We start from the raw sequence: 14,088 nt of genomic DNA, 5'->3' as shown, positions 1-14,088 counted from the left end.
TTAAACAGTTTAAAGTGCTGAATTTTTGGAAGTACGACACTAATTTCCTGCAGTGACCTTTTAATGCAAAGTAAAGCAGCTCTAGCTTTGTGTCCTTCCTCCTGCACACCCTCACTTGTGTCTCTGTAACTCCACTGTGTGCATTTGCTAGTTATTGTTCAGGTCAAACCACTGATCTGTGGTTGTACCTGTGCTTCACAGCTGTTACTGTTACTGACAGACTGTCAGCTGTGACACCTTCATCCACTCTGTGCTGCAGGTTCAGCACGTCCAGCCGCGAGACGTTCAGTTTATTCCCGGACTCTTTTGTCTTCCTCTTCTTCCTCCTTTCTCTCCTCGGTGTGAGCACACTGACACACACTCTCCTTTTGTCAGAAGCCTTTCACACCTTCACAAAGCAGGCGCAGGAATTTTTCACACCAGGTTTCCAAAGCGTCGTCCTGTCAGAGACGAGCCTGTGATCCCCCTCGTTGTGTTTCTCAGACACGTTGACACCTGTCTGCTGAGGAGTCGTGTGACCCAGAGACAGAGCTGAAGCATCAGCTGAAGCCTGGGAAGGGTTCACAGGTCACAGTGAAGACATGTGGCTGTAAAACCAATCTGTGTTTCACGTTTGAACCAAAGTCAATTATTTAAATCACACAGCACAGAAACTTCATCACTGTTTGTTCAAGTGAAGCTGAATCACTTCTGCTGACCTGAGCGTGTTATCACAGATCAATAGAGACACTGTGTATCTAATCTGAAGCTCACTGTGTCTTCTGAGTGTTTCAGTGATTTAAACTCTGTTTATCGTTCATCGTAACATTCTTGACATGGCTGCAGTTAGAAGACGAAGCACAGAAACTAGAGAGCACAGAGACACGTGTACTAAAAGGTGTCCATCACACAAAAACAATATAAACTGTGTATAGCACTCACCTGCCAGGGCTCTTTGTTCTGCACACATGCGCTTAACAAATTCCCTCAAGGGAGGATAATCCAGAAATGTGTTGTTGAGTACACATCTTGTATTGTTTTGGGACGAACTTTTCCTGTAAAACTGAAACCTCTCAATTTCTGTTCTGACATCTTTTAAAGCAGTGGTTCCCAACTGGTGGCTTCATTTTTGTCGCATCCATCACGCCGCCCAGTGGGAATTCACATCTAGTTGCGTCTTTGCCTTGACTTGACAGCCACTTGACAGAGGCAGCAAACTATCTTGATGACATGGGCAAAGTTCTGTATGAGGCTGAGTGTATGTAACTGTGTGGACCTTGAACTAATGACCAGGGAGAAATCTGGACCCTGTAGTTGCACCAGTTGGAACCACTGATTAAAAACATATAAAATCCTGCTTTAACTGTTTTAAATGGTCATTTTTAAGATGCGGACACACCAAACCGACATCAAAGAACTAGCGGTGACGAAAGCCAACTGTTGCGTCGTCTACGTCGCCTCACGTCGCCCTGTGTCAGTTGCATTTGAACACACTACACGGACTACATCCGACGGCCAAGTAGCACGTACGTTCTGCGCCTGTGTGAGAGAGAGCGGAGAGAGAGAGTGGTACATCCTGTCAGCCGAGGGGTTTCCTATCTGTGCAGCCGAGCACCGCAGCACCTCCACGGACTATTACATCCAGAGGGTCCCGGTGTTTCCTCCGCAGGCTCCACTTCACTCAGCTGCCCGATAAACCCGCTGCTTCTTCCCACTTTAACCTGAATAACAAACCAGGGCTCGGTGCTCCGGTTGGATCCAAACGGAGAGCCGGGGCTAGCTCAGAGACTAGCGGAGGCTAACTGGCTGTGCTTCCCTCCGGTCACGCTGCGGCTAACGCTCCGCTAGCCGCTCCCAGCTAGCTCCGGTTTGTTATTCAGGTTAAAGTGTGAAGAAGCAGCGGGTCTGTGGGGCAGCTGAGTGAAGTGGAGCCTGAGGAGGAAGCACCGGTTAGCCCCGGTTTCACTACAGGCAGATTCACTCGCTACAGGGGCGAAGAAATAAAACCTGAACAGCCAATCAGAGTGATCTCTCTCACCAACAAGCTCCATTGCTGATTCAACATGCTCAATCGGCCGAAAAGCCGCCGATGCCAAAGTGCCGATGGTGCTGGATACACCGCAAAAACTAGGGCGACAGACGCTCGCCGACGGCCCGACTTTGGTCGACGGCCGACCGTCGGCTTGGTGTGTCAGGGCCTTTAGGACAGGTTAGGTTTGAATTTAGACAAAAGCACAGAGGGTCACTGAGGTCAAAGTTTCAGAATGCTAACGTGCTGATGTTTAGCAGCAGTTCTAATCATGGATGTATAAACAGAAGTGGAAACAGTGTTGGAGGCAGAAACATGAAGCCAAGAAAGCTCAGTAAGTAAGACGAGTCATTTTGTTGCGTCATGTTGCTTGAAGAAATGCCCAGTGGTGTTACTTGACGATGTAATTCCATTGTTTGGCCACAGTGAGAGGTGGCTTCACGACAGACTGACGCTAGCTGCTAGTGTTGCTAAACATGTACCATAGTTTCAGACTCTAAAGGTTTGCTGCTCTGTTCTTTATCTATAAAGACTCTTCATACTGTATGCATGTGTATAATGAATGACCTCAGACTGTGTTTGTTGAGGTGGTCATTGTGTAGCTGACAGGTTTATACGGGACGTAAGAAGCAGCAGCAGCTCGTCTGGCGTCAGAGTGCAGTTTGAAACACAGCCAGCAGCTTCTTCGCACATGCATGATGAACACAGGCGGCCTCAGCCTGTGAGAGAGACAGGATGATAATTCATATGACACATGTTTTGTTAGTGGAAAAAGTATGTTCCACTTTACAGCCTGGACGAACATTCATCTCAATATACAGTACAGGCCAAAAGTTTGGACACACCTTCTCATTCAATGCGTTTTCTTTATTTTCATGACTATTTACATCGTAGATTCTCACTGAAGGCATCAAAACTATGAATGAACACATGTGGAGTTATGTACTTAACAAAAAAAGGTGAAATAACTGAAAACATGTTTTATATTCTAGTTTCTTCAAAATAGCCACCCTTTGCTCTGATTACTGCTTTGCACACTCTTGGCATTCTCTCCATGAGCTTCAAGAGGTAGTCACCTGAAATGGTTTTCCAACAGTCTTGAAGGAGTTCCCAGAGGTGTTTAGCACTCGTCCAATCGTCCAACTAAACGCAAACCGGATGGGATGGCATGTCGCTGCAGGATGCTGTGGTAGCCATGCTGGTTCAGTGTGCCTTCAATTTTGAATAAATCCCCAACAGTGTCACCAGCAAAACACCCCCACACCATCACACCTCCTCCTCCATGCTTCACAGTGGGAACCAGGCATGTGGAATCCATCCGTTCACCTTTTCTGCGTCTCACAAAGACACGGCGGTTGGAACCAAAGATCTCAAATTTGGACTCATCAGACCAAAGCACAGATTTCCACTGGTCTAATGTCCATTCCTTGTGTTTCTTGGCCCAAACAAATCTCTTCTGCTTGTTGCCTCTCCTTAGCAGTGGTTTCCTAGCAGCTATTTGACCATGAAGGCCTGATTGGCGCAGTCTCCTCTTAACAGTTGTTCTAGAGATGGGTCTGCTGCTAGAACTCTGTGTGGCATTCATCTGGTCTCTGATCTGAGCTGCTGTTAACTTGCCATTTCTGAGGCTGGTGACTCGGATGAACTTATCCTCAGAAGCAGAGGTGACTCTTGGTCTTCCTTTCCTGGGTCGGTCCTCATGTGTGCCAGTTTGGTTGTAGCGCTTGATGGTTTTTGCGACTCCACTTGGGGACACATTTAAAGTTTTTGCAATTTTCCGGACTGACTGACCTTCATTTCTTAAAGTAATGATGGCCACTGGTTTTTCTTTAGTTAGCTGATTGGTTCTTGCCATAATATGAATTTTAACAGTTGTCCAATAGGGCTGTCGGCTGTGTATTAACCTGACTTCTGCACAACACAACTGATGGTCCCAACCCCATTGATAAAGCAAGAAATTCCACTAATTAACCCTGATAAGGCACACCTGTGAAGTGGAAACCATTTCAGGTGACTACCTCTTGAAGCTCATGGAGAGAATGCCAAGAGTGTGCAAAGCAGTAATCAGAGCAAAGGGTGGCTATTTTGAAGAAACTAGAATATAAAACATGTTTTCAGTTATTTCACCTTTTTTTGTTAAGTACATAACTCCACATGTGTTCATTCATAGTTTTGATGCCTTCAGTGAGAATCTACAATGTAAATAGTCATGAAAATAAAGAAAACGCATTGAATGAGAAGGTGTGTCCAAACTTTTGGCCTGTACTGTATGTGATGTGTTTTTAAGGGATTCGTTTTAACGGATGAAACAGAACATTTGCACCAATGAAGATTATTTATTCTGTGTTAAACAATAATAAGATGATGTTCAGAGTAAATCACATCATGCTGATTGAAACAATATCATTTTATTTGAGGCCGTCCTGTCCAGGTCTTTAACTAAAGATTCTTTTCTCTTTTAATTTCACAGATATGCGATGGCCCTGTACAACCAGCATGTCTGCCCCGTGCATAACTGGTACAGTACGCGCGCACACACACACACACACACACACACTCTAACAGCCTCATGATGTCAGTCATGTCGGTGACACACTTACTATCATTGATTTTCTCATGCACCAATGTGTGCTGTCCGTTTTAAAGGTTTTCAGGAACTCACACAGTGAACCTGATAAACCAACATGTTCAGTATCAACCAGCTGAAGTGCAGTTTCTCCTTCACAGTGACTGTACACACACAACAGCCTTTTTCCCCCTAATAATTCATAAGTCTTCCAGCTGCAGCAGCAGCATTTGTTGTCAGTGAGCAAGCTGTAAAAAGCCACAGTGCACTTTGTGCTCAGTAGCAAACACACACAGTGAGAGACTAGCTGGTGAACTTGGTGAAGCATTAAGCAGCTGAAGAGACAAAGATCTGCCTCAGGAGGAGGAGGAGACCAAAAACAGAGTGAAAAGTAAGTGAATATTGGACTGAGTTGTCAGTGTTGAGTTTACAGCTTGTTTTTGCTGCCCCCAAGTGGCAAAAAAATAACTTAATGTAGGTTTAAAGGAACAGTGTGTGAGATGTACTGTAGGGGATTTAGTCTCATCTAGCTGTGAGGCTTGCTGATTACAACCAGCTGAAACTTCTCTCGGCTGAATTTCCTTCAGTGTTTATTGTTCAGGAGGTTTTAACTAATCAAATCAAATGTTCTCTGACCATCAGTAGCCCCTTTTACACTGCCACATTGTCAGTGAATGTTGGGCCTTTTTGCCGGCAAGCTGCGAGCGTTTAGACACACAGAGCCGGATTGGCGAGTTGATCCGAGGTGCCCAATTTTCCGCCTCGTAGGGTAGACATATTGGTGGAACCCTTTTGGTTTAAACAGACTGAGGCGGCCTTCTGCCACGGGAGGGACTGTTGATGACTTGTGGGAGGAGCTGTTGATGACGCCGCATGTGCGAGCCACTGGCGGTGGATAAACAGGAAACAGCTGATAGCAGGAATTAGCGAGCAGCTAGTAGCAAGAGGGAAACACAAACCTGACAGACACTGTAAAGATGAGCAACTGGGGAGACAAGGAATTGTGCGCCCTCCTTGTCCTCACAAACGAAGAGGCCATTAACCGTCAGATGACGGGGACGGTGAAGAACGGGCCGACTTACGAGAGAATCACTGAAGGACTGACCAGCCGCGGCTTCCCTCCCACGTCACTGTTTACGTCACACGCTGAGCTACACGTTTTGTTACTTGCTCACGCCCCCCATTGCCCCGAAAAAGGCACATTCTGTATAAACAAAAGTAGGTAGGCGGCATTTTGCTGCACTCCCCGATTTTGTTTTTATACTGCCAATGCTGAAAAAACACTGATTGGGCTTTCCTGCAAATTTGCACAACTCCTGTCTAAAAAGAGCTAGTGTTTCTCCGACGCTGTTCAGCGTGTCAGATGAGCTGCGAGCTTGGCACCTGCAAATGTGTGCTCACCTTCTTCTCTAGTCACCAAAGTTCTAGATGTTGAGGAGGTTTTTAGTGGGAGCTGAATTATCTGCAGAGGTCTCTTCAGTCTGCAACAAAGGACAAGTTACATTTGTTTGTAGCAGAAATGTTGAAAGGTTGCTAAAAAACACTTTTGTTTCCAGTCTCAAAAGCTGCTGGAAACGCGGTGATGATTCTCAAAAAAACAGCTGGTTTTGTTGCTTGTTGGTCTCGTACAGCTGTGCAGTTTGGCAGGTGACTCGTAGGTGTCACGCCATCCACCATCCCCTCCACCTCTGGAAGACAGCTCATGTACTACGTCAGTTCAGAAAGCTTGATATGATACGTATGGAATGTTCCTGTGGTTTGCAGAAACTGACGGTGCCAACATTTCTCCAGGAGACCAGACAGCCTGTTTACTCTGCTGAGTCTGATTTAAACTCTGTTTTGTGTTTTTAAATGTCACAGACTCACTTTTTAATTTTTCTCATTCAGATATCTTTTTGTTCTGTTGTCAGCTGAAACATAAAACAGGATTTACATCATTGTTTTTCCCTCGTTCACTCTGAAACAAGACACCAGAATTGAATGTTCGTTTAAGCCGAACCTGCTCAGTGAGGACGCAGCGCCAAAACACAGAGGAAACAATCCTTTCTCTCAGTCCCTGTTAATGTGCTACAAACTCCAAAAAACTCAGTCACTGATTGTGAATAATTACTCGCAGATGCCCACTGTGAAAACTGTGAAATGTGTGGAAGGAAAAACTTTCTCAGCTGGCGGGTTTACGCAGGTTCACCAGGAATCATTTCCCTACCTACATCAACGAGGCCTCACTCCAAACTTCCTGTCAGTCTGTTGGGCTTAATTCGAACATAGTGAGGCACGAGGTGGAGAGATGAAGACGATGGGGGAGTGGACACTGAGAAAATAAAGTGCTGCAGGGGCAAATGTTGACACGAGGGTAGAAAGAGTGTCTGTGGGAGTTACAGTAAACTGAAGTTTCAGAATGCAAACAGATTGAAAAGGAAGAAGGAGGAACGCAAACCGGAGTCAGAGCTGCAGCTGCATTTATCTCTTGATGTTGAGTCTCTTCTGAGGAATGTGAACCCTGAACATCACCTGTTAATAAAAGCACCTCTCCAGCTGGTACAGGAAACACATCATGACACCCGGGTGCATTACTAACTGTTGGACTTATCACACGTTAAGATGTTTTAAAAAACCTAATCAGCAGTAAAGTGTCGGTCAATATCTGCAAAACACCTGCATCACCCCGACAACCTGTATAAATAATGATGCAGGATTTTAAGGGAGGACGGCTGTGTGGTTTTTAGCCGAGGCTGGAGGCATTATGTTTGTGGGGTGTCTGTACGCAAGTCCGTCGGTCCCATATTTGTGAACATGATTTCCCAAGAACGCCTCAAGGGAATTTCAAATTTGGCACAGCAACAAAGTGACCAGGTTTTGGGGGTCAAGGGGGGCGGAGCCTATCCCAGCTGACACTGGGTGAGAGGCAGGGTTCACCCTGGACAGGTCACCAGACTATCACAGGACTGACACATAGAGACAGACAACCATTCACACTCACATTCACACCTACGGACAATTTAGAGTCACCAATTAACCTGCATGTCTTTGGACTGTGGGAGGAAGCTGGAGCACCTGGAGGAAACCCACGCTGACACGGGGAGAACATGTCAGAGCACCTGGAGGAAACCCACGCTGACACGGGGAGAACATGTCAGAGCACCTGGAGGAAACCCACGCTGACACAGGGAGAACATGTCAGAGCACCTGGAGGAAACCCACGCTGACACAGGGAGAACATGTCAGAGCACCTGGAGGAAACCCACGCTGACACGGGGAGAACATGTCAGAGCACCTGGAGGAAACCCACGCTGACACAGGGAGAACATGTCGGAGCACCTGGAGGAAACCCACGCTGACACAGGGAGAACATGTCGGAGCACCTGGAGGAAACCCACGCTGACACAGGGAGAACATGTCAGAGCACCTGGAGGAAACCCACGCTGACACAGGAAGAACATGCAAACTCTGCACAGAAGGGCTCCCTTACCCTGGGTTTTAACCAGGAACCCTCTTGCACACTTGCAAATGCAAAAATTGTGATAGTGTCATATCTCCTAAATGGTGCTTTTTTTGGTGCAGCTCAACATTTAACTGTTACTTAACAGACTTTTCACCTAAAAATATTTTGGGTTAATTTTCTACAGTTGTTCCCATAGATTGTGATGTCATGGTGCTCCGGCAGAGAGAGTTGATGCTCAAACATTGACTGAGTTTTGACACATGCTTACTTTAGATTCATTGCACCACTGAGGTCATTAAATAAAGTTTAATTTAAACTGTGGACTTCTTTACGATGAGTTAAAAAGATTCCACTTGGACCCAAAATGAGGTTTAACACATTTTGAAACCTTCAAACCTTTTGTCAGTATCTGCAGACTGAAAGTGTTTGCATATGTGTGTGTGTGTGTGTGTGTGTGTGTGTGTGTGTTCACAGGCTTTACAATGAGTCGTGTGAGGAGCCACTTCCTCTCCAGAGAGGTCCAGTCCTCTGCTGCACTCTGGACAACGTACCGCTCATCAGGTGAGAAATCAAACCTGTGCAGGAGTATCTTGGTCATCCTGTAACACTGCTGCTGTGAAGCTGCTCTCATATAATCCTCACACTATCTGCTTCCTGCACTTGATCCTCAATGACCCAAACAACGGCACATTGTTGACATGAGTGCTGCAGTTTCTGGAGCCACAGTGACGACACTGACCGAGGATCTTCTTTCCACTCTCACAACAATAATAATCTCATTGAAGCACAACAGAACACACATTGTATGCACGATGTGACCGCGGGTATCGAATGATATGAAAGAACAGCAGCTCGCCTGGCTGTGGTCTGACGTTTCCACCAGTCGGTTTTAAAGCCTCTGTTTCTTTTAACTGCTTTTTAAATGTCTTTTTTGTGGAGACACTGGATCCAAACAGCAAATACATAAACAAGAATATGTCAGTGCACGTTGTGTTGCACTTGGCACGCAGCTCAGCCTGTGATTGATGAGAGAACTGTGGAAAAATGTACCTTTGTACTGTAACTAGTGTGAGTCATGGAGACATGTGAAATATAAGACACTGAAGTGGTTGCAACAGAACATTTGTCAGTGTGAAACTGTTGAACATTGAGCACCGATCTGAAGCCGCTTGGAGACGTGAACCTCTTAACGTTAATCTGACAGCAGTCTCATGTCTTGAACTGAACTGAGTTGGAACCTTCAGATTAACGTGAAGGCAGCGTTACCGTCCTCTGAACTCAAGCTTCATCTTTTATATAAAAAGAAATTAAATTCTCTGTATTAATAAAAAAGAGAGACTGAAACAGACAGGTGTAACATCGTCTCATATCAGATCAGGATCAGGTCAGACAAACAGACAGTTATAATCTGACCAACAGTCTGTCCCTGTGTCTTTAATCTTCATCATTACAGTTGAGATGCTCATGTGTGTGTCCATCAGTGATGCAGCCTGCTCTTCCTCGTTGTTATAACATCTTAATCACGTTATGTCAGTAAAAGTATGAAGGTGTGATCACAGGCAGGTTATGAGACAATGGGCAGAGGGTCCCAACACCTCTCCTACATAGGACTTTGTAGTTCTTTATTCTCTTTGTGTAGTCGTTACACATCTCTCTGTGGTTTTCGGTCTCTTTGTTGATATTGTGTGTCTCTCTGCAGCTGTTTTCTGTCTCTTTGTAGCAGCTCTGAATATCTTTCTGGCAACTTTGCATCTCATTGGAGTCGTTCTGTCTCTTTGAGGTTGTTTTGCCCCTTTTTGTGGTTGTTTTGAGGTTGTTTGCAGCTGTTTTACACCTCTTTGTTGTAGTTTTCTGTCTCTTTGTAGTTGTTTTAAATCTCTTGGTAGTTGCTTTGTGTCACTTTGTCGTCATTTTGACTCTTCTTAGTCATTTTTCAGTCTTAGTGTCATCTTTTGTCTTTTTGTCAACATTTTTTGTCTTTTTGAGGTTGTTTGACCCTTTTTGTAGTTGTTGTCTCTCTGCAGCTGTTTGACAGCTCTTTGTAGTTGTTTTCTGTCTCTTTGTAGCAGCTCTGCATCTCATTGGAGTCGTTCTGTGTCTCTTTGTAGTTGTTTCGAGGGTGTTTGCAGCTGTTTTACACCTCTTCGTTGTAGTCTTGTGTCTCTTTGTGGACTCTGTCTCTTTGTAGTTGTTTTAAATCTCTTGGTGGTTGCTTTGTGTCACTTTGTCGTCATTTGTCTCTTCTTAGTCATTTTTCAGTCTTAGTGTCATCTTTTGTCTTTTTGTTGACATTTTGTGTCTTTTTAAGGTTGTTTGACCCTTTTTGTAGTTGTTGTGTCTTTTTGCAATTTGTCAGTGAAGATTCTCAGTCATCCAGGTCATGGTAATCATAAGTGCTGTATCGTAGGCGACTGGACTTGCTTACGTTTCTTGAAGACGTTTCGCCTCTCATCCAAGAAGCTTCTTCAGCCTGGTGAGGAGTTGCAGGCTATAAAGAGAGAGTCGTAGGGGTCACGTGAGCTCTTAGTTTCAGAGTCGTTAAGGTCACAATGTGAGTCATTAGGGTCAGGTGGGACCAGGGGTGAATGGGTGTGAAGTCACCTGACTGCATTGTAATGTCTTTGTAATTGCTTTACATCTGTTTGTAGTCCCTTTGGTTCTATGTGTAGTTCCCTTACCTCTCTCTGTAGTCATATTCTGTCTCTTGGTGGTTGTTTTGCTGCTTGTCATAGTCATTGTGCATCTCTTCATAGTCATCTCGTGTCTCTTTGTGGACATTTTGTGGTTGTTTTGCACCGTTTCGTGGTTGTTGTGAGTTTTGTTGCAGCTGTTTTACATTTATTTTTAGCTGTTTTGTGTCTCTTTGTGGACTTCGTCTTGTCTTTGTAGTTGCTTTGCATCTTTTTGTTTTTGTGTTGTGAGTCTCTGTGTCTCTTTGCAGCTGTTATGCATTTTGTTGTCATGTTGTCACTTTATAGTCGTCTTATGTTTCTTTGTGATCATTTTTAGTCTGTTTTTGGTCGACAGGTGTTTATTTCAGTGACAGTTTGCAGGTGAGGACAAGCGGGGCCCCTAGTAGGCCTGTTCATTAATCCATTCATGAGTTTAACCAGGGAAATGTACTGAAAGGATTAAAAGTACTCAGTAAAGACACATTTTATGTCATTAGAGTATTATTACTCATGCATTAATGATTTTGTACAGAACTGATTATTTTCATCTGCTTAGTTGTTTGATAAAAAATTCTGGAAATAGATAAATGTAGTTAAGTACTTATTCTATACTAATATTTCCCTCTGAGTTGTTGTGGCACAGAAGCAAAAAGTAGCGTGAGAAGAAAAGACTCAATACTTAGTTACACAACTTGAGTAAATATACTTAGTTACATTTTATCACTGTAACAGTCACCTGATTGCAGAGAAACATATCAGACAGTGAAAATGACAAAGGAGTGTTTCTAGTTGAGCTGATTGGATGTGTTGCTGTGAGAGCTGGTGAGCAGCTGCAGTGCAGTTGGTTGTGTGATGAGTCTACACTCGCCTGGCTGAGGCTCACAGTCAGAGGTTAACCTCGTCACCTCGACAGGAAGAAGAGCCTTTGTCGTGTGGAGTGGATCCTTCGTCGCTCTTTGAAATGTCACCACACTGAGTCCCGAGATGTAAACAGGGAATGCTTTTATATCCTCCCTGCGTACGAAAACACCAGAGTGATGAACGAGGGGTTCATGTTACTGAGGATGCAACTACACATTCATGTCTTTAACACATCTACAGCATGTCTTTGATATTTTAATGTTGCTTTTGATCTGCAGACAAACATCTCTGTGTCATTCTCTCCTCAGCCTCCCAGCAAGACTGTCCTTTTCCATTTATAGACATCTTTTCTCTGTTAAACATGTTGGCATGCTTTAGTACCGCAGAGTAAGTAAGAACACAAATAAGGCCACGCTGCTGTTTCATGACTGTTTCTGAGGAATTCTGCACCACAGTAAAAACAAAACACAGAACCAGAGACCACGAGCAGGAACATGGAGGTCACAGATCTGATGTGAACTCTGCAGGAACTTGATTGAATGAACCCAGTGAGCCTGCAGGCCGGCGCACACTGACTCCCTCTCCTCTGCTCTCTCTTTTCTCTGCAGTAAATGTGGAACGCTGCCACCTGAAAGCTGCTTTTTCAGCCTCATATGCAGCACTGGCTCCTTCATGGGTAAGTGTGTGACCAGGGGACATAACTCTAGTATTCTTACATTCACACACACTTTTACCCAACATGCAGCTCGTGGTTGAACAGCTCTCTGTGCACTCAGCTTGTTTTCTCAGCTGTAACGTCTCCAGCCAAGTCTCTGTTCCCCAGGACCCACTGCCAGGGCCCGCCTCGCCCCCCTCACCACTCTCTGAAGGGAAACTTTACTCTGTGCCATTAATGGTACATTTTTATGACCCATGAGTATTCGCCCTCTGACCATGAGGGCAGCTACTCTGCTCTGCTGCGAGCCAAACTACTATAAAGCATCTATTTTAGGTGGTTTACTCTGAGTGTGTGCAGGGTGGTGCATGTAGATGTTTTTCTGTTTGCTGTATAAACTTTCTGAGAATTTACATGGCAGGAGTTCACCATACTACCATACTGAGCTTTGACCTACTGAGATCTTTGAACTTAAAGGCTGACATGTTTGACATTACACAGAGCAACACTGTTAGTTATGGCAGAGAGCAGCTTCTTTCAGGCATTACCCTGATTTTCTGCAGCTGAGCGTCGACTATGGATCGACTTATACTCACACAGAACCAGCTTGTTAGAGGTGTTTTCTGACCATGTTGGAAATTCAGTGTTAACTAGTCCATACCCATTGGTATCTTTGTCACCTTCTACCTATGCCAGTCCTCAATGCCTATGTGCAGTTTCACATAGATTGACCACGTCAGTGAGTAGAAAAACGTGGGACAGACAGAATGACTGACTGTCAGAATGACACACTGACAGTTTGCATGATTATGTACAGCATACCATACCATGACTTAGTCATACCAAACATTAGAAAACAACACCAACATTGGTCCACAGGGGGAGCCACAGCGATCGGTCGCATTTTAGCCATTTTGAAGCATTTTTCTGTTGTTATAGTGCCACCCAGTTGCCAATTAGAGTTAAATTTCTCCAGTCACCTTGAGGCGTCCTGTTCTACATATCTACCAAGTTTAGTAAAAATCCATATGGCGGTTAGGCCTAGATAAGAAATGAGCTCTCTAGCGCCCCCATTTTGTTTGATGGGCTCAATAATGGAGGGGTCCCCTCAGATTATGTGTGGTCATATGCCTACAAAGTTGCGTGGTGATGGGTGAAACCCTTGAGATGTTATACACCTTTATGTGATGAGCCACGCCCTCCGCAATATTCATTGCCTTATAGAAGCTCAGTTTTAGTAAGTTTTCCAACTTTTGCCAAGAGGGAACTTTAGCCCACATACGGGGCATGAGATATGCCCATTCAAAGTTTGACATTTCAATGGGTTGCTATAGCGCCCCCCTTTGGCCAATTGATGTAATATTGCTTCATTGGCATCCTCCCATGACCCTCTACCACTGTGCCAAATTTCACATGGATTGACCAAGTCAGTGAGGAGAAAAACCTGGAACACACACACAGACACACAGACACACACACACACACACACACAGAGTTTTCCTCATTAAAAATGGCTAAAATGCGACCGATCGCTGTGGCTCCTCCTGTGACCCAATTTTTTTTTGGCCACTTTTCTTTTCATACTATGAAACTCACAAACACTCTGTCTGAATACATTGCTCTTCTTAATGGGTTCAGTTGACTATTTAATCTGCAATTTCCTATGACCTGTATCCCAAACACACACCATGTGAAACTGTACGTGGGCAACTGTGCACTCAGTGGGTATGGACTAGTTTCACTTCAAAGTTTGACATTTCAATGGGTTGCTATAGCGCCCCCCTTTGGCCAATTGATGTAATATTGCTTCATTGGCATCCTCCCATGACCCTCTACCACTGTGCCAAATTTCACATGGATTGACCAAGTCAGTGAGGAGAAAAA

The 14,088-nt window shown here is 44.6% G+C and overlaps 1 protein-coding gene across 1 annotated transcript in view; it reads left to right on the top strand.

The window, feature by feature from the left end:
• LOC117247349 (transmembrane protein 150A-like) overlaps nucleotides 1-14,088 on the top strand; it is a 42,193-nt gene that overhangs the window by 7,561 nt on the left and 20,544 nt on the right. The window contains exons 3-5 of the mRNA XM_033611858.2: nucleotides 4,479-4,526; nucleotides 8,491-8,577; nucleotides 12,158-12,225. Of these exons, the coding sequence (XP_033467749.1) occupies nucleotides 4,479-4,526; nucleotides 8,491-8,577; nucleotides 12,158-12,225 (203 nt within the window). The remainder of the gene's footprint in view (nucleotides 1-4,478; nucleotides 4,527-8,490; nucleotides 8,578-12,157; nucleotides 12,226-14,088) is intronic.

The sequence above is a fragment of the Epinephelus lanceolatus genome, chromosome 21 (assembly GCF_041903045.1).
Source record: "Epinephelus lanceolatus isolate andai-2023 chromosome 21, ASM4190304v1, whole genome shotgun sequence".
Taxonomy (NCBI): domain Eukaryota; kingdom Metazoa; phylum Chordata; class Actinopteri; order Perciformes; family Serranidae; genus Epinephelus; species Epinephelus lanceolatus.
This window is presented reverse-complemented; position numbering and strand designations above follow the sequence as displayed.